At 62.4% G+C, this 24,948-nt stretch overlaps 1 protein-coding gene across 4 annotated transcripts in view; it reads left to right on the top strand.

Annotated features, from left to right (window-relative positions):
* PLCH2 (phospholipase C eta 2) overlaps window positions 1-24,948 on the top strand; it is a 65,131-nt gene that overhangs the window by 14,819 nt on the left and 25,364 nt on the right. Inside the window, exon 1 of one of the 4 annotated variants that reach the window (XM_038537701.1) lies at window positions 16,114-16,280. The exons of the other annotated variants lie outside the window; for them this stretch is intronic. Within the exon in view, the coding sequence (XP_038393629.1) occupies window positions 16,238-16,280 (43 nt within the window). The 5' untranslated portion in view covers window positions 16,114-16,237. Of the gene's footprint in view, window positions 1-16,113; window positions 16,281-24,948 lie in introns of those variants that run through there. 4 annotated transcript variants of the gene reach the window in all.

Below are 24,948 nucleotides of genomic sequence, written 5' to 3' on the forward strand. Positions count from 1 at the left end.
TGGGCTGTGGAGAGGGGACCTGGGGCCAACAGGGGCTCCAGGGCTCCCAGGGCTGAGTCAGGCACGGAGGCCTCAGCCTGTGGGTGCCTGTGTGTCCCCCCCAGCCCAGGGGTCTAGGGAGAGTGCCCACCCCAGTCCCGCCTAGCTCCTCTTCTTTCCACCCCCTCTGTGCTCCCAGCAGCCTCCAGGGCACTGATTCTGGGGTCTCCACCCCCACAGAGCAGAGCAGGCTCCTCACCTGTCCTCAGCTCCTGATGTGCATCAGACCCCGGTGGGCGGGAGGCGCCAGGAAGGTGGGGCTGGCACAGGCAAGCAGGCTGTGCCTGGAGAGCTGCGTCTGAGTGGGAAGGCCCCGGGGGACTCCACTCGCCTGTGTCCTGTGGGGCCAGCACCCCCTTCATCACCTCCCCCAACCCCGCACCCATGTGTGTACCCTGGCACTGACACACACATGTGTATACACACAATCACAAGACAGGAGGCCTCAGGCTGCCCCAGGGAAGGAGTGAGCTGGCTGGCGTATTGGGCCCCCCACTTCTCATCCTAAGACTTTGCCATACTCAGAGGGGTGCCCCTCCCACCAGCCAATGGGCCTTGGCAGCTGGGCCAGTGTGAGGAGCATTATGGGGACACCAGGAACAGCATGGGCCTGAGCTGCCGATCCTGGGAGGCGGAAGGGCAGGAAGGTGTGGGGGGCGGGGGGCAGTCTCTGAAATGTCACAGGAAGAGCCCGGGGAGCCTCTGACCCCTGCTAGGCACCTGCTCCCCCCAGTGCCACTTCTCCTGGTCCCCTTACGGGCTGTGTCACCTAACCAGAGGTCCCTTAGTCCTCCTCCAGAGAGCTTGGGCTTCTCATTGAATCATTCATGCAAAGCATGTAGCCCCCTGCCAGTGTTGGAGGCCTTGGGGCCCCAAGGCCACTGTGGACCTTGTCTGGGTGGCCCCCAGACAGGTGGATCTGGCCGAGGCACCCACCTTATCAGGAAGGCTGCATTCTCCCTGAACCCCAAGTGAGCTGCTCCTCCAGACCAGTGTGGAAGGGCCGCCTAGTGCCCTGTGCTGCCACAGCTGAAGAGCACAAACCTCTATCGCTGGAGCCTCAGGGACAGGTGTTCAGGGCTGTGCTCTCTCCAGAGGCTCTAAGCAAGGGTCGCTCCTACCTGTTCCAGCCCCCGGCGGCCTCCCTCCAATCTCTGCCTCTGTCTGCATGTGGTCCTGTCCCTCTGTGTGTTCTTCCCCTTCTCACAAAGACAATTATCATTGGATGGAGGACCTACCTGGGGCGATCCGGGACGAGCTCATCTCAAGGTACTTAGCTGGATCACACCTGCAGAGATCATCTTCTGCATAAGTTGTGGGATGTGGATATGTGTCTTGGAGGCCACCACGCAGCCCTCTGTAACAGCTGTGCTGTGCACCCACCATAGCCCTGCCCACGCCTGCGAGCCAGAGGCGGGGGCCACATCTCACACCCCTGAGCCCCACAGGCTGAAGTCCAGCTGAGTGAGCAGAGATGCTGCCTGCTGGGTCCCCACCGCCCCAGGCTCTCCTGGGCAGGGCATGCGCTCCAGAGGCTCCTGGGGACGGTAGGGAGGGGGCCCCGAGGTCCCAGCCTCTGGGGATGTGGAGGCCCTCCTTCAGTGAATGGCTGCTCCTGGATCCTGCCGGCCACTGATCATGGCCACCCGAGGGGTGGGGTCTCCCAAGTGCCCCTTTCGTCAAAGCTGGCTATTTTACTGGTGAGGCGAGGGCCCTTGGGCAGTGGCCTGCTGCCTGGGGTCTCGAGTGCATCTCTGTACCGGGGTGGACCTGACAGCCCCCAGGGGCACCAGAGAGCTGCTCTGCTGAGGCACCCCTGGGCCTGAGCAGCCCCCGAGCTGTGTGGGCTTTAGGTGTTACCCGTGAGCATGAAAACACAGCCTCAAGGCAGGCGGGGGCATTTCCATAGAAATGAGCCTTTTAAACGGGCTGGGCTCCCGAGGATGCTCCAGCCTGAGAGCCACTCTAGAGGAATCTCAGGTGCTAGGGTGGGTGGCAAGGAGATCAGGGCCCTGGGGGGCTGTGCATCGCAGGCTAGCTTTCGCTGGAAGTGAAGCCCAGGGCCTGCCCAGGGCAGGGCCAGGGCTGGGAGGACACCCAGAGTGGGCAGACTTGGGTTGGCTCCCAGCTCTGCCACCAGCCCCTGTGTGGCCTTGGCCAGAAGACTTGGTCTGAACGTTTTCACCTGTGAGATGGGCTAATAGTAGTGAGCTGTGGGCAGCGGACAAGGGGCTGCGTGCCGAGCCCTGGCCAGCTGCTAGTGGTGGCCACTGCTGCTGGCCCTCCCCAGCTCCCCAGGAGCGAGGGTGAGAGGCCAGGGCAGTGGTATGGCCTGGTTCCCACTTCCTTCAGTGGTGGCCCTTCCAGCACAGGATGGTGGCCCTCTGGGCCCCTCCTTCACTAATCACGAAATGCCGCACTTTCTCAGAGCCTCTGACTGCTCTCCCACCCCCGAGCATAGTAAAGACGTGGACCCTCTGGGATGTGTCCTGCAACCTCCAGAGAATAGAAAGGGTGCTGCCTTCCACCCTCACTCAGTTCCCCCCACCTGGGACCCCTGGGCTGAGCAGGCAGGACCCACTAGAGGTCAGGTATGGGGCCGCGGCCTGCTTCAGACCCCGGCCCTGACACTCCCTGAGCTGTAGGTTCCTAGCCAGACAGTGGCCTCTCTGAGCCCCAGGCCCTCATCCCCAAGGGAAATTCAGGGGACATGCCAGGGGTGATTGCTAATCCGAGGCTGGGGCTTCTTACTAGCTCTGGGAAGATGAACCCTGGGAAGATGGTTCCCCTTGATTGGCCCTCTGGAAGCAGGACTTGGGTACAATTTAGGACAGCCCAGGGTGGGGGACCAGCAGTGGGCCCCATGTACTGAGGGGAAGGCCAGGACACCACCAGACTCCCCAGGTCCTACTGCCTCTGAGTTGAGGCCGGGACGGGGGTCCAGACCTTGAGGCTTGGAGCCCAGAGCTGCATGGTTGCTCGCTGGTGCCCCAGCCCCAGTGGGCTTCTCTGGCTCTTTTGGGTCCTGTCATCGAGGGATGCCACTTGCAGTGACAGTCAGAAGCTGTCACGGAGAACATGGCTAATCTGGATGGATCTCAGGAGGCCCTGACTCTGGGGGCTGGATGGGGGACACATGCCTCCCAGGAGGCCTCCCCCTACCTGGGGGACTGGCTCCAAGGCCCCAGTCCCCATATTTTTGCACTGAGGTTGGCAGCCCTGTGGGTCTGACACTGGCAGGCCCTGTGCAGAGGACTGCCCTGACACTGCATGGCTCTGAAAGGATCAGGTGCCCTGGGGAGCAGAGAGTGTCCTCCAGTAACTATGGTCAGTCCCTTCCCCAGGGGGCAGTGGAGGGGTGGGCAGGGGAAAGCCAGGCCAGAGGTGACCCTCTGTGCCACAGGCCTGACCGCAGCATGGTCTGCACCCCCAGCTCTGTGCCCTGCTTGCCGGCAGCCCTGACAGGAAAGAAAGAGTCAGGCCCGATGGCAGGGAGGTGCTGAGGCCCAAGTGTCTTTTCACACAAAAAAGCCCCAGGATCTTTGTCATCCTTCAGAAATGCCAACCTGCAAAGTAGCATTTGTGTTCTGCCTCCAGCCAATGGGAGGCAGACCTCTGCCCAGGCACCCTGCCTGACCCCTGCAGTGCCCCTTATCGGAAGGGGGCACCTGCAGGGTCCAGTCACTCCATTTGGCCCCACAGAGCCAGGGCAGTGACCCTGTCCACCCAGATATACAGAGGGAGAGAGCTGGGGGGTGGGGGGTGGCAGCCCTGGGTGCCGGACATGGGCGCTGGCCTTCAGGGGGCAAACCTGAAGTTTCCCCAGGGAGTGTCTGGCTGGGGTACCCCCATGGGCCCCTCCACCCAGCCTGGCCTGCAGGGGAAGAGCTGGCAGGAGGGTTCCACAGTGGCGCGAAGGCAGCAGCTGCTGGCTGAGTGTGAGCCGGGGGAGGGGAGGGCTGCTTGGAAGGCCAGGGACCCCTTGCTGTGGCCCTTGGCCCACCCCAGGGCTTGAGAGCTGCCACCCTTAGCAGCAGGAGGCTGGGGCAGCATCCACCCCCTCCTAAGAGCTTCGAGGTCATGCATCTGCCCTTGTCTGCTGAGGAGAGCACGTGGGCCTGGGCAGGTGCCCATGTCGTTCTCAGGCAGTGGGGAGAGTGGCCTGGCTAGGGCTCCCTGATCAGGGACAGCTGTGAGCCTCCCTTGCAGGGGCCTGGCCATTGGTCAGCCTGGTCTTGGGAGCCCCCCTCTGTGTGTTGTTTCCAGCCCTCCCAGGGTTGGTCCTTGGTTCTGTTGTTGCTCCATTTTATGTATGAGGATGTCGAGGCTGGGGGTGCTGACCTGCCCAGTCCTGGGGCTGGTGGGCAGTGGAGTGGGCGACCCCCTCTGCTTTCTGGTTACCCAGGAGCACCTGTGCACAGAGCAGACACTCCCTGGTTCTGGCCCCTCATGGCAGGTGTCGTCGTGGAGGCCCTGGGCTCGTTCATCCTGGTGTAGGGGTCTGGCCTCCCCCTTCCGTCTCAGTGCTGAGAAGCGGATGGCTCACAGGACCCCACCCATGGGCCCCGGGCCAGGCCCTCCAGCCCGCAGCCCTTGCCCCTCCAATCTGTACACCACCCTCCATCTACTCTGTGCACAGCCACATCCCACATCCACATTCCGCGTCCCCGTGCCACTGCCACGCACCGGGGTCCTCTAGCCCAGGGGTGGGGTGGAGCTGTCTCTGTGTCCCCGGCGTGTCCCCATATGTCCCGGCGCCACAGGTTGTGGTGGCTCCCACTGTCCCTGGGACTGTGCCCACGTCAGGGTACAGCCTGATGGGAAAGCCCTTCCTCCCTCAGGTGGGGTGCGGGAGGCGAGGGACACCCTTTGGGAGCCTGAGGACCAGACACCTCCTGACTCAGCAACAAGCCCGTGCCCCGCTGGCTATGGGCAGGGGGTCCGGGCTGCCCAGGCCAGCTCCCCTGGGGAGCCCTCCTGGGCCTGGGCGGCGCTGAGTCCCCCTGCCCTCTGTGCAGCTGTCCGCAGGCCACCCACCGCAGAGGCAGATCCCGGGACCACCAGAGCCGGTTCCTGGGGCCGTGGCCTGCTCTCTTCGGGCTGCGGGGGCATTGACCGCAGCGGCTCCCAAGCCTGCCTCGGCCAGCAGGCCACGAAGGGTGGGGTACTCCTGGCCTCTCTATGCCTTGATAAGTTGGGGGTGAGAGAGGGATGGGCAGGGGTTCAGCTCCCTGGAACAAGGCCAGTCTGTGCTCCTCTGGGCAGAGCTGTGTCCTGAGGGCCTGGGCGGCCCATCTGAGCGTGCTCTTTCTGTGACCCGTCCTTGTCACCCTCACCCATCCAGCGCCCCCTTCAGCGCCCCCTCCAGCCTGGCATGCTGTGGTGTGTGTGTGGGGGGGGCGGTGTGACAGGGTGGGTGGACTGCAAGGGGAGGGGTCATGCAGTGGAGGCTGGTTGGCTGAAACCATGACCTCGGTTCTGTGGGCCTAGACCAGCAATGCCCGGTGAGGGTCCAGCCCCTTTACTGGAACGGGGCGGCCTGACGCGGCCCCCAGCCTTCCTGACCAGTATCTTGGGGGGTAGGGCCCAGTAGGGCCCCGGGAGTTCTTCAGGGTGAGGCTCCCGAGTGCAGGGAGGAGCAGCACATGGATGCCAGTGGGATTCTAGCTGCGCCTAGGGCCCAGTCGGCCTCTGCAGAGGAAAGAGCCACTGGACCATGTTTCTCTGGTGCTGTGGGGTTCGGAGAGCCAGCCCATTCCTGGGGCCCCTCTGGTGTGCCGGCCAAGGCTGCTAGGCACCTGGAACTGGATAATGGCCGACCCACTAGACACTCTGTCCACCTGCCCAGAGTGGGTGCCAGGGATGGTCTGGGCCTGGTGGGTGTGGAGGACCGGCCACGCGATAGGCTCATATTTGCCTTTTTCGGGCAGGTCTGCACAATGTGGTGGTCCATCTGCCATTCCCAGCATGGATGGGGAGCATGGGAGCGTGGGCAGGGGCTAGGGGCCCCAAGAGGGGGCTCAGGGCAGTGTGGGGAGAGGCCTAGGCAGCCCTGCTTTTCTGCAGAGGTGAGTCCTCCCAGGCCTACCAGTTGGGGAGGGCTGGGGGGCCTTGAGGGCAGGGTTGGGGCATGCTGGAGTCCAGTTGGAGAGGACTGGAGGGTCTTGGGGGCAGAGTTGGGATGCGCTGGAGTGGCAGATGGTCTCCCCCTCCCAGGGGACATGCCAGAGGCAGGGCCTGCAGGTGTGAGAGCACGTTTGGGGAGCCCGTCGCCCCTCCACCCCACATGCCACTCAGGGCCTCCCCTCATTCCCCCGGGGTGGAGGGCAGGCCCCTCCCCATCGTGCCCCTACCTTTACCCCCTACCTGTGGTGGCACAGCGGGCGGAGGCGGGCGTCCTCGTGGTTGGGTTTGTGTCTGTGTTTGTGCATTTTGTGTATTTTTAAAGCGACTCTGCAGCTGTGCTTGACTCAGTTACATTCTGAAGGAGCTCTGCACGCGGCGCATTGTGGGGTTATTTTGGGCTTGGCATTATTGGGAATTATTATATTCTGCGTCTGCAAGGAAATGCACCACCGCCCGGGGGATCATGGGGCTGAGGTGTCGGGGGGTACTTGCTGCAGTTTGGGAAGTGGCCCAGAGTGAGGTGGGGGCATCCCCCAAGGGCTGCCCCACGCTGCCTGCCCCTCACCCTTGGGTGCAGATGGCCGCAGGCCCTGTTCACAGCAGGTGCCCTGTGAAGGGCTGCAGGCTTGAGCTGGGGGCTGGGGTGTCAAGCAAGGCCCCTGGAAGTGTTCGTGGCTGTGGGGTGCTCTCAGGGAGCAGACACACAGATGGGTGCCAGGAGAGCAGGAATAGCTGTGTGGGGATGCTGGGACTCGGGGGGCCTCCCTGCCCGTACCCCCGGGGCTCCTGGCTGGAGTTGGTCCAGAACCAGAACCAGAGCCCACGTCAGACAGTTTCCCCAGACCCCCAGCACATGCTACTGTCTGCACTCACCACCCCCGCCGGGTGCTCCCCAGGTCCCCCATCCGAGGAAATCCCTCGAAGGGTTGCAGCCCTCTCATGGACATGCCACCCCAGTCATATAGTAAGGGAAGACCACCCCCAGGCCAGTGAGTGGGGGTCTACTGCACAACCCACCACGTGTCACCTTGTCCCTGTCCGGCCCAAATCCCTCTGTCTGTGGCTGCACCCCCACCTTGTGGGATCTGGAGGGCATTGCTCAGTGGGCACGTGGCTCTGTGCTGGGCTCTGACCTTGTGTTCTCTGCCACACACTCTCCTGTCTTGTCAGAAAGACCTAAATTGCCCCCCTGCACTCAGCTGTGCCTTAAAAAGACCCAGATGGTGACTCAGCCATCCCCACTGGGCACTGCTCCTGGAGACCCACAAGGGCACTGGGGTGGCTTGGTCTTCTTGAAGCCCCTGGGCCAGACTTGCTCCCACAATGGGACATGGCCCGGTGGGCGGCCCCTTCTCTCGGCCTCTGGTGTAGGTCCTGTTTGTCCAGCCTGGGACACTGGCCCCTTTCTTAAGGAGTGGGAAGCTGTCTCCAGAACCCCTGGGCCTGGCCTCTCCAGTCCCAGTGTCCGTGACTGGCCACAGTGGCTTTTCCATCCTTTCTCGATGGTCATGATGCTGGCCAGTCCTTATCCAGGGTCGTCTGGAGTTTGGGGCACTCAGGGCTCTCCCAGGGTAGCCTCTCCCAGGCTGGAGGCTCCATCCTTGGCATCTCCTGCCCGGTCTGGGGTTGGGGACTTGCCTGGCCATGGCGAAGGGGCTACAAGGGACCAGAGGTCTGGGGGGCTTGTGCCCCTCAGCAGCCACGTGGGCTGTGATATGGGGTCACCCTCTGCCAGTGGTTTCCAGGGGACAGTGGCTTCTCTTGGTGCTTCTGACTCTCCTGGTTGGTCACCCTGAAATGAATGAGATGGCTCAGATGCTCCCCAGACAAGAAAGATATGCTGCAATGGGGAAAACCCATTCTCCTGGGGCTATGGTGGGGGACCAAGCCTGCTGGACAGCAGCCTGCTCTGGATGGGCATAGAGGGACACAGTGGTCAAGGACCTCTGAGGGAGCGGCTTTCCTTGGAGCCCTTGCTGCAGGAGGGTGATGTGCCCAAGGGCCAGCCGGCACACATGCTGCCCTTCGGGAGGGTGGGGACAGTTCTGGTCCTGCCTATGGGAGTGCTGGGGCTGCTCCCAGTGCTGTTTGCTTGAACATCCCCAGTGACTCACCCTCCGGATAAGCCACCCTTCTTCTTTCTTTTCTTTTCTTTTCTTTTTTTGCCCTAGAGAAAAAAATAAACATTCATGTGCATAGCACTTGATGGCTGCTGGGGCCCACGCAATCCAGAGGTAGGGAGTTGGGGGGCAGAGGGTGAGCAAGGGGGCAGGCAGGCCAGGGACATGGTGCCCTGGGCTCCCTGTGCTTGTGTCTGCTGCTGGCTTGACTTGCCACAGGCTGCGGGTGGAAGTGCATGTCGGGAGGACAGTCACCATGGGCAGGGAGTGTGACCTGTTGCCACCCCAGCTCCGTGTTCCTTGAGGCCCTGAGGGTCAAGGATTGATGACCAGGTGGAGTTGAGGACCTCAGGGGCCTGAGCAGGGGGCTCATGGAGACAGATGCCCAGGATGGCCCTTCTGTGGTCAGTGCCCACTGCCTGGGCAGCTGCTGTGCTCTGTGCTGAACTGGGGCAGCCCTTCCTCCTCCAACAGGCCCCCTGGGCCCTCTGCTCTCTGCTGGGCACACATCTGGGTCCAGTAGGATGTCAATGTCTCTCTTTGATCTTGAAGGAAATTGTCTCTTCCAGGTTTCTTGGCCCTGGCCTCCCTGAGCTATGTGTTCACACCCCCGGCCTCCCTGAGCTGTGCGTTCACACCCCTGGCCTCCTTGAACTGTGCGTTCATACCCTTAGCCTTCCTGAGCTGTGTGTTCACACTCCCGGCCTCCCTGAGCTGTGTGTTCACACTCCTGACTTCCCTGAGCTGTGTGTTCATACCCCCAGACTCCCTGAACTGTGTGTTCACACCTCCGGCTTCCCTGAGCCATGTGTTCACACCCTTAGCCTTCCTGACCTGTGTGTTCACACACTGACCTCCCTGAGCTGTGTGTTCACACTCCCAACTTCCCTGAGCTGTGTGTTCACACCCTTAGCCTTCCTGAGCTGTGTGTTCACACCCCTGGCCTCCCTGAGCTGTGTGTTCACATACTGACCTCCCTGAGCTATGTGTTTATGCCTCTAACCTCCCTGAGCTGTGTGTTCACACTCCCAGACTCCCTGAACTGTGCATTCACACCCTTTGCCTTCCTGACCTGTGTGTTCACACACTGACCTCCCTGAGCTGTGTGTTCACACTCCTGACTTCCCTGAGCTGTGTGTTCACACCCTTAGCCTTCCTGAGCTGTGTGTTCACACCCCTGGCCTCCCTGAGCTGTGTGTTCACACCCCTAGCCTTCCTGAGCTGTGTGTTCACATACTGACCTCCCTGAGCTATGTGTTTACGCCTCTAACCTCCCTGAGCTGTGTGTTTACACCCCCGGCCTCCCTGATCTGTGCGTTCACACCCCTGGTTTCCCTGAGCTGTGTGTTCACACCTTTAACCTCCCTGAACTATGTATTCACACCTCTGCTCTGAGCCGCTTCAGCCTCCCTGAGACTTTGCCCCCTACCTGCTAGCTGATCAAGGCATTTCCTGTCTTAGAAAAGACAGACTCTGGCTCTGATCCCAGTGCTTTGGCAGTTAGAGGGGCAGTCACTCTGACCCCCACTCTGAGTGGGGGAGCTGGCTGGGCAGACCTTATGCTTTTGCAAGGAAGCTCATTGTGGCTGCTGCTGGCAGGTCAGCAACTGAATATCCCAGGAAAGATGGCTTGGGTAGGGGCGTCGCCAGGGCACTGCCACCTGCCTCCAGCCTGGCCCTCCCTGCTGCCTGGGTCTGGATCTGGGGGAGATTACTTTGTAAACACCTAGCAAGAAGTTGTGTACTGGCACGGCTTTGGGCACTGGGTTAGCTATGGGTTGCATGGCCGTATCCCCAGGGAGCCCCCTAGCACAGACTCGTTCCCCATGAGGTACATCCCCTACATAGACCTGGTCGCCACACAGTTGGTCTTGAGGCCAAGATTAACTCCCTGCTCTGTCTCTTGTGTTTCCAGTGTCTCAGCTTTTGATATGGGTGCTTATGCAACCATTGCTCTTCTGGCACAAAAGGTGAATTAATCTGGGGACGTTGTAGTATGTGGTAATGTGGGCTGGTGGTCTCCTTGCATTGGGGCTGCCTCTCCTGGTGGTGGGGCAGCAGGATTACAAGACACCCAGGGTGTGTGGGTGCCCGTGGAACCACTGGCTCATAGAGAGAGACCCAGAAGCCCCCTCCCAGGCCCGAGGCACTGGCCCCCATCTGGAGGCTCAGCATGTGCCACAGGGACGGTTTTGGAGTTTACAGGCTCTGTTCATGTGCCACGAGTCCCATGAGCGCAGCCTCTTGGGGTGACCTCACCTCCCCCCGTGGGAGACATAACAACAAATTCTGCACTAACCACAGCCTGTCTGACATGTTTATTCAGTTTGCTGCTGGAGATGAGTGTGCTACCACCCAGGATTTTTAAATGTTTCCGTTGTGCCGGTGAACGCTACATGAACAAAGTAGTGATGGAGCTAATCCCGCAGCAGCTCATGCACAACCTCAGATGTGCCAGCAGCCCGGGGGCTGGGGGCAGCTCTTGGAGGATGGTTTCAGGAGTGTGTGCTGTGACAGGGCTGTCCATCCTAGGCACAGCAAGACTGGAGGGTGCTGACGGCCGGGAGGGGGCCAGCATGCGGCAGCCCCTTGCCGTTCCCCTGACCCTGTGCCCTGAGCCTCGTCCTGGGCCAAGAGCTCTTCTGCTCACTGCACGTGCACCCTAGCTGGTCCGCTCTAGCTCTGCCTCCACCTTCATGCCCACAACCCCTGAGTGCTGAGTCCAGCCAGAGAAACAGCTCCATGGCCCTGTCTGTGTCTCCATCTCTGCAGGCAACTGGCCTGGTCCTTTCTGGGCTTTGTGAAGGTTTCAGCACTCTGTGGGGTTGGGGGAGGGCCCCCTTCTGCCCACCCCCGTCCTGGGCTGCCCCATGGAGCTGGGCCCATTCCTGTCCCTCTGCCTTTCCCTGAGGGTGGGGGCTGCTTCTGGTTTGCTCACTGCTCCCTTCTGAGCCCCATGTGCAAGCCTGACACATGGCAGATGCTTAACGAACGATGATGACCGGCAGCTGGGGGTGTGGGCAGGTGGGAGGAACACCAGCAAGGAAGGATGGCTGAGCCCGGCCCTGGAGTGGGGGCTCCCCACCCCCCCGCCCCCTGCCCAGAAATGTGCCCCAGGCCTATAGGCCTGGTAGCCCATGGCAGGGGCTGATTTGCATACATTTGCATCTGCACGTTCATGCTTCTGATTTCAAGGATTTTTGTGGTTTTAATTATTAAAAGTGGCCAAGAGTGGCCTGCAAATGGCCCCAGGTGCAAAGACTGGCTACCCAGGCATGTGGCATAGATTGCAAGCCCTAGAGGGCTGGCCCAGCCTGCTGTGGGCCAAAGCTGTGGGAATGGGCATCCCTCGGTGGGCTGGGCTGGTGGCTGTGCGGCTGTTTGCCCTGGAATCCGGCCCTCTTGTCTCAGTGCCAGGCTGGCTGGGGCCCTGCCTGGCTGCCACTCGCAGGCACAGAATCTAGGTCAGGCTGGTGCAGAGAGGCAGGGCAGTCCACTGGGGCCACGGCAGCCCGGGGCAGGTCCCTGACCTGATGATCTTGACGGGGGGTAGGGGTATGGGTATGGGGGTTCAGTCCTGGTGGGGGGTGAGGAGGGAGGCAAGTGGCAGGATGTTGCAGCTGAGGGTGCCATTGGCAGGGGTGAATGGGGTCTGTCTGCGTGGGGCAAGGCACCTAGGGTGTGGATGTGGCCCTTCAGACAGAGCCTTCCAGAAGCCCCCGTCCCTCTGGCTGTCTGTGTCCTCCATTCCCTGCCACCCACCCCGTCATTGCCCGAGTCATCCCGTCCCCCCACCTCCTCCCACTGGTCCATCTGTGGCCCTGGGGCTCTGGCTGCATTCTGCTCTGCACAAGGACTGGAGCTGGTCACCAGCACTGGGCCTCAGCTCCCCTCCTGCCCTGGCAACCCTCTGGCCCACGGGCCTCTGCCGTCCTTGCTGTCCCCTATCTCCACGGACACCACGTCCATCCAGCCCTGCTGCTGTGTCGTCCTTGTGCATCCTGCTCTTCTGCCTAGGAATTTAGTGCTGTTTCCAAGCTGTTTGCTGGCTCAGCAGGGCTTGAGGGACCATGAAGCAGATTCATGCCCTGGTCTGGGGCTGGCATGGGGCTGCTGGGGGCAGTGGGGACGCCAGGCTTTGAGCAGCAGCCCCTGCCACCCAGGACCTTTGGGCCTGCAGTTCTGTCTGCAGCTCACCCATTACCCTGTACTTCTGTCCAGGTCTGGGGCTTGCCTGGGTCTGCTTTTTCCAGACATCTTCTCAGACGCACCCTTTGGAACTCACTCCTGGGGTCAGGGCCTGGGTCCTGGTCTTGGCTCTGCCTCTGCTTAGCTATGAGCCCCAGGCAAAATGTCCGTGCCTCAGTTTCCCTATCTGAAAGCAAAGAGGTTGGACCCGGTGGCCTCCGGGGGCCCTTCTAACTCAGACATTCTGAGGAGCAGAGTGGAGGATGCCCCGCAGTGCTGGTGGACTCATGGTACAGCCTGTCTGAGGCTGGGCTGCAGCTTACTGCAGCAGGTCACTGGAGAAGCGTTTCCTTGGAGATTTATGTAGGACGGAAGTCCGGAGACAAAATCTGAGGTGCCCTGTGGAGGTTTGTGCGGTTGCAGATCTGCTCTACTCCACTCATGAGGAGGCGACTGCTCATAGCCTCTTGTCCCGGGAGGCTGTCAGGCAGAGTGGCTGCTCCCCAGGCACTGGTCAGGGCCCGTGGCCCTGAGGATAGTAAGGCGGTGCTCCTGGGCCCTCCCCATACAGTGGCCACCAAAGGGGACAATGCAGTGGCATCTTCGGTACCTGAGGCCTGGCCCCAGCTGTGCCCCTTGCCCCCTCACTGCCCTTCAGGCCTTTCTCTGAGCCTCATCTGGAGGCCCTTCAGAACTGCTGGCCCTCCCTTGGTTTACAGACAGGGAAGCTAAGGCCAGAGGGGCAGTGGCTTCATGGGTCACACAGAGGTCGGACAGAACAGGGAACTGGGGTCTCCTGACACCTGGTTCTCCGTGTGCCTTCTCCTGTCTCCAGTGGTCTTTGCTCTCCCTCCCTCCCTCCCTCCCTCCCTCCTGGCCTGGTGGTCAGTCTAGGGGACGCAGTGCTTCCATTGGCTGGTGGATGGCTGTGGGGTTTGGGCCAGGCAGGGAGGGACAGCCAGTGAGTGGTGGGGGTTGTACTTCCTGTCTAGGCCCATGTCCCTGCCCCTCTGTTTCTGGGTCTCCACCAGGGGTCTTCTGTCCCTCTTTTTCCTTTGCAAATACCATTTTGTTCATCCCAACACAGGTTGTGCACAGCAGCACTCTCACCAGGCCCTGGGCGTGTGTATGTGAGCACACAGGTCCTGCAGGTCCCCACACGCCAGGAGGAGCCCAGGCCTAGCTGGGACCCCATGTGTTGGGGTGCAGTCTGGCCTTCTCCTGGTGATGTTTGAGAACCAAAGGATGGACCCAGTTGGAACTCATGGCCAGATCCAGCCTCACCTTGGCCTCTGCCTAGTGTTTTAGATCTGGACGGCGAGGACCCCGTTCCAGGGAGTGGAGGTGGATGGTGCCCTGGGTCCTCTGGGGGTGCTTCGACAGGCAGGCCCCCTGTGCTGAGTATATAGGCCTGGGCTCTGTCCCTAGGTGAGGGAAGCCCTGCCCTTGCAACCCCAGGTCAGAGCTAAGCCCTCTGCAGAACCTTCAGCCTCAGGCAGGGAGTGGGCACGGGCAGGTGGCCAGAAGGAGGGGAGGGAGCTGGTGGTGGGCTGTGGCAGCTGGAGGCTGTGGCAGCTGGAGGTGTATGCCCAGCAGGAGGAGAAGGGCCTGGGAGGGCAGAACTTGGGCTCCAGAGCACGGAGCACGAGCTCTGCACCCCTCCAGGAGGAAGGGCTCAGGCAGGGCCCCAGGCACCCCCACCCCACCTGAGGGTATCTGTGTATTCCGGTCCCGTTCTTCAAACAAGAACAAATTAGACTCCTGCGGGCCCCACAGGCCCTTCTTCCAGACGCGCGCGTGCATCCCCACCCACCACCAGTCAGGCCAAATGCTCTCAAAGACAGAATTTTGCTTAAATGCCCAGAAAGGAGATTTAGGAGATCGGAATCTTGCAAATTAACATGTGCGGCAGGCGGCTTTTAATCACCGCGGTGATCACCCGCCCGCCCCGCCCCTCCAGGGAAGTCAGCTCCAGGCTGCGCGGGGGTGGGGCCGGCAGAGCCGATGGATTATTCATCAGAACCTGAACTTGAACCAGAACCTCTCTTTGTCCACCCCAGGGAGCCGGCACCCCGCAGGGACCCCATGTCTTCGTGCCCCCCTCTGTTCCTCTCTCTTCCTGCTGCTCCCTGCCTCAATGTCCCCATTTCTGAGGCTTTGGGGCTACTGGCCTTTCTCAGGGGGGATTGTGTAAGGACACTTGCAGAGCTAGGCATGGGGTGCTGGACTGGCCCCTCCCTCTTTTGCTCCCTGGCCTCAGGCAACCTCTGGTGCTATTGTTTGGCCTGGTCCCCTCTTCTTGGCCCAACAGAGCCTACCTCAGCCTCCCCGGCTCCAGCCGGCTGTAGGACCCCCTCCTGCTGCAGTCAGCAGAGAACCTCCGTCACACCTGGTGCCAGATGGAGGCTCTGCTTCTCTCTTTGGGGTCTGTGCCAGCCCAGTGGACACAAGCCCAGGGACCCTGACGGTGCTCACTGGACACATGACCCATGTGGACATGAGAGTCCCAGTGTCAAGTTCACGAGGACAGATCCCCAGCCCCGGCAATGGCCCCGTCCACCGAAGCCTAGGGTTCTGCTAGTGACAGCCACGGGAGAATGGCTGTCCCTTTAAGGGAGCTGGGCAGCAGCCCTGTGGCTTGCCCTGGGGAGGATCCAGGTGGTGGTGGTGACAATTCCTGTATCTCACTCCCCTCCACGCCTGGGGGCCTGGCCTGGCAGGAGGCAGTCACACCTGGGGTGGCAGCAGCTCCGAGTAGCCCCAGGTGCTCCCCCTCTGGCCTGCTGCCTGCCTGCCACCCCAAACCCAGTCTCCTACATCTCCATAAACCTCCCCGGGCCACTCCTACGGCTGTGGGCAGAAGCGGCAGCTTTCAAAACAGCACCCGAGGGACGAGGGACGGACGAGGGACGAAAATCTCTTTCGTTGATGTGGGAGATGTTATTTCTCTCAGATGCTGGATGCAGCAGGTTGAACCAGAACACACCGCAGGAAGAGGCAGGTGGCACTGGATCAGGATCGGTTGGGGGCCGCTCAGCACGTGCCTACCCCTAGACTGCTCCCCCTTGGCCCAGGCAGGACCCCAGACCCCAGGATCTTCTGCAGGACCCTCACTGAGGGACATGTGGGGGGAGGCAGAGAAGGAGCCTATGAGGGGTTTGGATGCCACGTGGCCAGGGCTGTCACCAGGGGCTCCCGGACCCCCATCGTCACCATCCTGTACACATACCTGACCAGGTAGCAGTGAAATGTCACCCTAGCCGTCCTTGAAGCACTGAGCATTCTTGGGAGCCCCTCCTTGGAGAAAACTAGCCCATGGGGTCTGGGGGAGGCTGGGTGTAATGATCTGAGGGACCCCGTGGTCTTAAGGGGCTGCCAATGGGGGGGATGTTTTGTCCTTGAGGGGAGCGTGCTGCTACCCGCCTCTGGTAGGAGGGAGATCAGAGTAGCTGAGCGTGACCTCTGGAGCCACTGCTGGAGGAGCGGGCACGCGCCACCCCCACCCCAGCCCCTGAGCCAGCTGAGACCCCCACCGCACCCCAGCACACGCTGCCTCCCCTGCCCACCGCGGACCTGGACCGTGAAGGGTTAAGGCAGGCGGGGCTCTGGCGGGAGGGGCGGTCCCACCGGCAGCGGCGGGCTGAACACTCGGTGCTCCGGATCGGCCATGGGCCCGTGCTCAGGAGCAGGGACACGCGGGGCCAGCAGAGCACCCGGCCCCCCTTGGGCCACGCTGGTATCTGTGGGGGTGGTACCTGTGGGCCATGGAGGAACCCGGGGACCCTGGCGGGCTCAGTCGGGACGAAGGTAAGAGGGATCAGAAGGGGATCCAGGAAGGAGGCTGTGATCTCCCCAGCAGGGAGCCAGGGTCAGGTGCTGAACGGCCTATTGGTGACCCACCGGGCAGAGCTCGACCCCCTCCCCCCGGGGTCTCTGGGACATTCCCATTCCCCCAACACATACACATCCCCCTGTCCCCCACATCACCCCCCTCTGTGCTGGCATCTCTGCAAAAAGTGGTGACAATCCCGATGGGCAGTGGGGAGGAGTTGCCCCAGCAGAGCTACCAGTCCCCAACGTCCAGCTGGCCCCCAGGGGATGACGGCCTCAGTGTGGGGGGGTCAGATCTGGAGTATCCTGCCCTGGGGGACCTGGGGGCTCACCCGGCCAGTCCCCTCCCGCTCCCCTTGTCCTGGGCAGCGTGGTAGCCCTGAGCCTTGTCAGCACCCTGGACAGGGCAACAGCTGCCTCTCCCCGAGGAGCCGGTTCTGCCTGCGGAGCCCCCGGGGGTGGGGCTGAGGGTGGATTTCCTGCTCAGATCTGTTGCTCAGTCCTGACCTGGGGGCCCGGGCACTATCCTGGGCAGACCCCAGAGATCAACAGGGCTGGCGGGAGCCCTCTGAGGCTGCCCAGCACCAGCACCAACACCAGGGATCTTGGTTGCCCAGCGGCGTCAGGGCCTGTACCTGCGGGGACCAGATGGGGCAGCGCTTCTCAGGGTCAGGGGTAGGTCTGCCCCAGGGCAGCACTTGCCTGGGGGGGGGGGGGGGGGGGCCGGGAGTGGGGAGAAGCAGAGAGGGAAGGGGGCCAGGGCCACGGCTGTGGTTGGAGTGACCACAGCCAGATGAAGAACTTCCTGATTAAGGACTGAGACCCCAAGGAGAGTACGGCTTGCCTTCAGACAATCTGTCCAGATCCTGGTTGTTTTGGACCGAGTTTGCCTTTAGTCTGATTGGTGTGGACACGGGGGAGGGACTGCGCAGCACATGTGGGAGCAGGGACCTCCCTGCTGGCTACACTGAGGGGGAGTCCCTGGCAGCGCCTTTGGTGGGCTGTGTGACCACAGGCAAGGCACCAACCCACAAGGTCTCTTGTGCAAGAGAGGACCGGCGTGGGGTCCCTTCGTAGGGTGGTTGTGGGCAGAGGGTGCCCTGTCCGTGCGGGGTCTTCAGGAATGCCTGCCTGCTCCATACCCACCCTCCCTCCCTGAGATGCCTTTATGAATGGAGGACAGCATGACAGGTGAAGATGGGGCTGGTGGTGCAGACACCCCTGGCTTGGCTGAGCTCTTGTGCCACTCGTGGGCATCCCCACTTGATGACCACAGCCCCCGTGCCAGTGTGGGGCAGGGTTCCCTTGTCGGGTGGTCCCTGGGGAGAGGCTGGCCCAGCACATCCTGCCTACCTGGCCTGCAGAGAGCTCTGTGGAATCGGCAGCCTGCGCTGGTCAGAGCACAGGGTCAGGGTGTCTGCCTGCTAACTCAGGAGGGACTGGGTGCTGCCAAGGCCCAGGCTGCAGCCAGCAAGGGAGGAGCCCTGGTCTCAGGAGGGTGTAGGGTAGTTGCAACAGGAGCAGAGGGGAGCTCACCCCTCAGGCACCCACTGTCTGGGTCAGGGTCTCGGCTCACCTCGAGGTGGAGATGTGTAGCATGGCCCCGGTCTGCTGGGATGAGTGTGCTGCGCCCCTCCTGCTCCCCCCTCTGGGAGAGAACAGTCCCAAATGTGCAGCTGAGGACGGAGCAGATGGGCTGGAGTCTTGGGTCCGGCCCTCCATCTGTACAGCTAATGAGCGAATGGCATGGCTTCCATGCTCCTGGCACCTTCTCCTGGAGAGCCAGTGGCTGGGCCCTGCGGGAACATGGCCCTCTCCTGGGGCAGGTGTAAGTGAGGGGGATGCAGAGGGCCCTCTCCTGTGCAGAGGCCAGCCCCATGCTCCTTGAGGGCTGTTGGGGGCAGAGGCATCAAGGAAGGGATGAGTAATCAGAAGAGCCTGCTTCTTCCTGGAACTCTGCTTCCAACAGAGCGTACGTGGGTTTCTGCCGGCTGGACGGACTTCCTGTGTGGGAAAGGCCGGTGGGCGCGGGCCCCTCGGGTGGGGACACACACCCTTCCCAGGACAAGATGTTTCATTTGGCTCTTGGGCAGCACCCAGATGGGCCTCCGTATGGAGGGGACATCGTGCCCTGGAAGACCCTAGGATGGGGCCTGGGGGGCTGGATGGTCACACGGAGAGAAGGTAGAGTGGTTCCTGGAGGTCTTGGCTTCACATTGACAAGAAGTGGTCCCGGCCCAGGCAGGCCCCAACTCTGGTCAGCTGAGCTTCTGGGCTTTGGGAGCTCCCTGTCAGTCAGGGGTTGTGGTGTGGCTGACCCCGGGCCAGGTGTGGGTGGCCCCTCCTGAGCTCCCTCCCAGGTCAGCCAGGGGCATGCGAGGGGGGGAAGTCAGGGTGACACTCAGGGAGGCGCTCCTGGCCCAGCCCACACAGGGGAGTGGGAGGGGTGCTGCACAAGGCAGAGGGGACCTTAGGAGAGCCCAGCTGTTTCTGGACAGTCCTCAAGGCTCCTGAAGCCCCAGGGCTCTCGAGGAAGCCGCCCTGGCCAGAGAGAGCGGCCGGGCCCGGGGATGAGTCCTTGGGCTCAGCCTTCTTCTGTTTCCTGTTGGCTTCATGGCTCTGTGCCCGCTGTGCCGGCGGCCGTCCAGCATCACCAGCTGCCGCCGGCCTCCTGCGCAGGCCCAGGTGGGTGTGGGGTGGGGACAGGGCTGGTTCGCCCGATGCAGGGGGACCCCTCCCTCCACACGCAGGAGCTTCCTCTCCTCCCAGCAGGCAGGCCCGGCTCCATCTGGTGACTTTTCAGGAACATGCCCCCACCCCCAGAGCCACTGTGAGTCTGTCTCTGCTTCTCTGGCCACTCCTGGGGGCTCCCTGGGGGTAGGTCCGTTAGATAAAGGCCACAAAGCAGGGCACCTGCCTCCAGGGAGCCCAGGCCAAGGTGGGTGGTGATGGCCAACCTGCCCCTTCCCAGCCTCCACCAGGCCAGTGCATGGGAGCTGAGGGCTAGGGCCTGGGATGGGAGCCCCTAGAACATATGAACCAGGGCACCCATGAGGGCAGGATGCAGTGGACGGGCCATTAATAGAGTCCTGTCCCTGCATGGCTGTCCTCTGTGGTTAGTGCCACCTCTGTGGCTGAGCTGGGGGCTGCCAAGACAGGAGGGGGCAGGTCTTCCACTGAGGAAGACCCTCAGTGAGGCTGGCATGAGCAGGCTCTGGGCTCAGCTGGGCAGGCAGAGGAGAGCAGGATGTTGGGACCCCACCGTGCTGAAGATCCTGGGTCTGCTCAGCAGCCTTGGTGACCGTGTGGTGCCTACTGCATGGGAAGGGACTTCTCCAGCGGGAAGGCGCTGGGCACCAGACACTCTCTCGCCCACTGTGCTCACTGCTGCAGGAGCCTGGGCCACCGTGTACTGCTTGTCCATCACAAATGCTTCTGTCCCATCACAACCTATCAGGTGAGACGCTCAAGTTCCTGCTGGCTTTCCCTCAGGCTGGGTCCTGCCGAGAGCTTGTGTCACCAGCTAGTAAGGGGCAGGCTGCTGTGGTACCCTGCCCAGAGGCGTGAGCACCCAGGTCCTCGTGGACGGATGCTGCAGGCTGGTCAGTCTGCATGGTGGATGGGGCTTGGCTGGCTGTGCGAGCCTATTCCCACCCTCTAGGAACACTTGCCTCCCGGGCTCCCTGGGGTCTGAGTGCACAGGCCTGGAGAGGGTGGGCTAGGCCAGAAGCAGCCTGCAGGGGCAGAGTGAAGTCCCAGCGGTCTGCCCCCCTGGTCCTCCTCCCTTCTGAGCTGGTCCACGAAGTTCTCAGGCTCCTACTGGAAGGCTGAGCCGTCTGCCCAATGGGGAGGGTGCTGGGGGACAGAGGCCTGTCCTGGCAGGTGGCACATCTACTGTGGACTGCCATTCTCTGCTGTGCCCCAATCCCTAGCCCTGAGCCCTCCACCAGGCTTGTCTGGGGCCAGCCCTGGGCCTTCTCCACCTGGCCAACCAACCCCAGGGTCTTCCCCCCTCTTGCAGACCTCTGGGCACAGTCACCCTGGAGTCCTGCCTGGAGAGCCGACTCATACTCCTTGATAAAATAAAAATAGTTGGGAGGAGGCGCCCAGACGCGCAGGGGGAGGGGGGCACGAGCTGCTTCTCAGACGTTTAAATAATCTCCGCCATATGTGTGTGGGCCTGTCCCTCCCTCCGGCGAGGCGCTGGCCAGGGGCCGGGCTGATCCCCCGTGGGTGCGCAGAGCCCGGTGTGGCAGGGAGCCCACTGACCCCTTCCTCTTCTCTCCCCAAGCGCAGTCTGAGCGCCTACTGCATGCTGAGCTGGCCCCAGGAGAGGGCAGGTGTAGCTCAGGGCCACCGAGGGGGAGTGGGGGAGCGGGGTGGGGGTGGGGCTGAAGACCCCATAGAGGTTGCTGGGCTCAAGCTGGGGGTCGGAGCTGGAGGAGTCTTGGGCTCCCTGTGTCCTGCTGTTGCTGCCCCTTTGAGTAGAGTGGACAGAGGAAGAGCTTGCTTAAAGATCCTTCAAGAAGGCAGACAATTGCTGGGGAGGGGAGAGCCTGGCCCGGGCTGTTTTGGGGGGTCTGCTCCCCATGCCCCAGCCCTGTTTGCCTGTGCTCAGTGAAGGGACAAGTGAGGCAGGGCCTGGGCCCCGCACACCCCTTGTGGAAGTGGGGCGCAGGACTTCCAGAGTCTGCCTGCGGTGTGTGCTCACACGGGGAAGCCTTTGGGCGTCATTTGTGGGTTTTGTGGGAAGAGTAAATTGATTTTCTAGCCTCCCTAGGGAAAAGGCGGAGCTGCTGACCTGCTCTGGCCTCTTGCGACTGCTCATGTGAGGACAGGGTCAGTGTCCGTTGTAGAAGCAGGAGCCGGTGCCTCCCAGCGTCCTGTTGGCAAGGATACTTCCCCCTTGGACAGCAGTAGCCCCTAGAGGAAGAAGAGAGTGAGGGGGAGACTGAGGCACAGAGACAGGCAAGGGCTGCACTCAGACTCTGCTTCTCGGCCACTGTACAGGACAGGCCATCCAGGTCAGCGGTTCAGCCCTGAGGCGGGGCCAAGCTGAGGAAGGCCATGGGCACCTGTCCTCTGGGGCATCTGTGTAGGGAGTGGCCCTGCCTGTTCCTGTCTGTGCTGGGCACATCCTGGCTCCGGGCCCCTCTGGGAATGCAGCTGGGGGCACTGGCACTGCTGGTGATGACCTCACCCTTGAGGCCAGGATGGTCAGTGATGATGGCATCCCAGGGGCTGGCTCCCATCAGCTCCTGGGGCTGGCTTGGTGGCCTTGGCACGGAGATCCCAGCCTGTGCTCACCCACATTTGAGTGTCTGATGTGGGCCAGTCCCAGACAGCATAGGAACAGAGTGGGACAGGACAGGGTGGTCTTGCCCAAGGTCCCTGGGGGTTTGGGAACTTGTCTCATCAGGCATCCGCAAAGCAGCCTCAAAGATCCTTGAAGGAAGATCTCAGGTCACAGGACAGAACCAGTAGAGGTGTGTGCAGGGCACGGCTGAGGGGATCCCTGTCCCCCACGGAGCCCTTCGGCCCCCAGCTGGCCCCCAGCTGGCCCCCAGCTGACTCGGCCGCCTCGTGGGCCTGTTGGTCAGGTGAACCCTGGCTCGAGGGCCCGGAGGCCACGTCTGCTGGCACTGGGGCCTGGCTGCTGGGGACTGACCTAGGGTGAGCACTACAGATGGAGTCGGGGTACTGGGATGTCAGCTTCCCCCCGGCACCAGAGCAGCTGGTGCTCTAGGGGCAGGCAGGGTGGAAACCAGGCCAGGTGAGGTGGTGTCCCAGGTGGGGGTGGGCTGGGCTCCTGTTCCTCTGGAGAGGGGGTTTCTCAGGTCCTGGGGCCCGATCCCTCTGTAACCCTGAGGGAGCATGTGGGGGCTGGCTCATGTGGACATGAGCACATGTGGACATGGGGGTTGGGGGGCCCGCCTGGTGCTTTTGGAGAGCTGCTAGATCATAGATGCCCCCTGCCCTCTAGCTGCTGCCCCCTCCCTTTGAGGGCTGGGACTCAGCCCCTGTGGGGGAGGATGGGGAAGGAGGAGCCTTGCCTCCTGGCTTGGGGGACTGAACCATTGGGGTTCGGGGCCTGCCTTGGGTTTAAGCTTATCTTAGCAGTCACCTGAGGCACAGCCTGCACTGTGGGGCAACATGGGTGCCCCCGGAACCAGGAGCTCCCCCATGGTGTCCTACAGCCCTCGAGCACCCCCACCTTGCATAGGGGCCACAGTTCTGTGTCCACCTGCCTCATGGAGTATCCGAGGTAGGGTGGGGTCACCCTCTGCTTCCGGGCAGCACAGGGACTTCACTGGCAGAGTCATGCATCAAGCTGGCTTGACTGGACCTTCCTCCACTTGAGCAGCAGAGGACCATGCCCTGGGTTGGCTGAGGAAGACTCAGGGAGTCTGGGGTGCAGGAGCTGGGCCCACTCAACCTGTGCCCCCAGCTGCAGCCCCTACCCAGGCAGATGGGGCCCCCAAGCCCCCCTGGCTGATGGCAGGAGACCGTTGATCAGCTAGTGGCTGAGAGCCCAAGGGCATGACCTGAGGATGGCAGGGTGTGGCTGGCTGGGAGAGCTTTTGAGGGGATGGGAGGTGAGAACATGCACCCCCCCCCCAGTGGAGCCAGCTCTGGGGGAGGAAAGAGGAGCAGGTGTGATCAGGTGTGAGCTGGATTTGAGGAGCTATAGGCCTTTGAGGCAGGAGGGAATGGCCCAGCGTCGGGGAGGGACAGCTGATGGGGGGCAGTGATCCAGGACAAGCAGGTGGGGAGGTGGGGACCACCCTCGGACCCGTGTCTTGATGCTCCCTGCCGGTTTCCGGTCCCCCTGTCCGGCTCTGACTCTCCCCACTCCCTCATCACGCCAAGGCTGTCAGGGCTCCCAGGACCCACAGCCTCTCCCATTCCAGAGGCTGAGAGCTTCCTAGTCCAATTCCATACAACGCTCCTCCTGCAAGGGACCGAGTCAGTGCCACTCTGGCAAAGGCTTTTAATTGGGTTCTGGCATTTGACTTTGAGTCGATTATGTTGGATCTGACCAGGTGGGGCCCTGGTCACCTCCTGTGACCAGCTCTGGAGCTCTGGGCCTGGCTTCTATCTGTGCTGGGGACAGAGGGGTGATGGTTCCTGTCTCAGCACAGCCCAGTGAGGACGGGGCAGGGGCCCCAGGGTGGGCTAGGGGCTCACGGGCCTGTGGCAGAGGGTCCCTGGGGTCCTCACCTTAGCAGGTTGTTGTGACTGGGGTGGGGTTCTGCTGCCTGGTCAGCTCCCAGAAGCTGCCGCTCCTGCCCCCCAACCCTGGGACTGCAAGAACCCCCTCAGAGCCCTGGCAAGTACAAGAGATGTGGGGTTAGGAGCAGGGGCTTCTGCTGGAGCTCTGGCCAGGATGGAGAGGGCCAGCAGCCTGTGAGTCCAGCATGGGGAGGGTGGTGGGAGGACTGTCACCCTAGTCCTTACAGCAGTGTTCCTGAGTCCCTGGAGTGGCTACCTCTCTGTCTGGGCTGTCATTGCTAGGATGTGGGGGCTGGTGGCTTGTGCCCTCATCGACACTGCTTCCTGCCCAGTGCCCTCTTGGTCCCCAGCTGGGAATTCCCTTGGCCTAAATCCTCTGGCCAGCTGGGCAGGACCCAGGCTTGGATTAGCACAGGGGATTGGGTAGAGGATGGGCGGGGTGAGCAGAGGCGCTGCAGCTCCCCTGCCCTTGGACTCAGGGACGCTGCCTCTTTGGGGATCCCTTCGTGGCCCTGGTGGGTGGGCAGGCTGGCCTGGGGGCCACAAGAGACAGCAGGTGAGAGCTGGGCCATGCCGGAGGTGCCTCTAGCAGGAGGAAAAAGCGGCGGCAGAGAGGGGCCCGTGGAGCCCCTGTGCCACTTGCCGTTGCCTAAGTGGCTGCTGAGCCAGGCTGGGGGATACTGGCCCCTCTGGCTCTGGGAGCCACCCCTGGCCAGCGTCCTAGCATGTCTGTCCCCCGGCCATCTACCCCCAGCCAGACCAGGGCAACAGTGGCCTGCCTGGTGGAGGCCCTCCTCTGGGTCGGAGCGAGTGTGGCCATGTCCCGGCCGTGGTGGCATCTCAGCCCACTAGGTAAGGCGGCCGGGAGGGGCCAGGACAGGCCTACTCTCCTCTGAAGGCCCTCGCCTGGGGGCCAGAAGGTGGGGGCTGCTTCTGGGGGAGAGAGGCCTACCTCCTCCCAACGAAACCGTGATCTCCTGCTGCTTGGCTCTGCATCTGGGGGTCACGGGACTCCAGCAGCACACCCAGTCTGCCTCTGGCCGCTCCTTGCTCCACCCCCACTGACCCCCAGGCCTGGAGGCTAAACACCAGACAGGCCGTGGGGAGGGTAGGGGTGGGGGGGTTGGGTCAGGCAAGGGCTGGGGGCAGGAGCCCGGCTGGGCACTCAGGTGGCTTGAAAGCTTTTGGTGAGGGGGTTCCTGGCACTCTGGGGGGCAGTAAGTGTGGGTGCAGGACACGACAGACCTCAGAGGTGAGCAGAATGCCCCTGACGAGTGTGAGAAGTGGCTGTGGCGGGGGGGTGGGGGTGGGGTGGGGGGTTGAGCCTCTGGCAGGTGATGAGAACGTCATGTTTGTGTTGGCAGGGCTGGCCCATGGACGGCCCCATGTGGGGCTGTGTGGCCCCACGGGC

This window comes from Canis lupus, chromosome 5 (genome assembly GCF_011100685.1).
Source record: "Canis lupus familiaris isolate Mischka breed German Shepherd chromosome 5, alternate assembly UU_Cfam_GSD_1.0, whole genome shotgun sequence".
In the NCBI taxonomy this organism is placed as follows: Eukaryota; Metazoa; Chordata; class Mammalia; order Carnivora; family Canidae; genus Canis; species Canis lupus.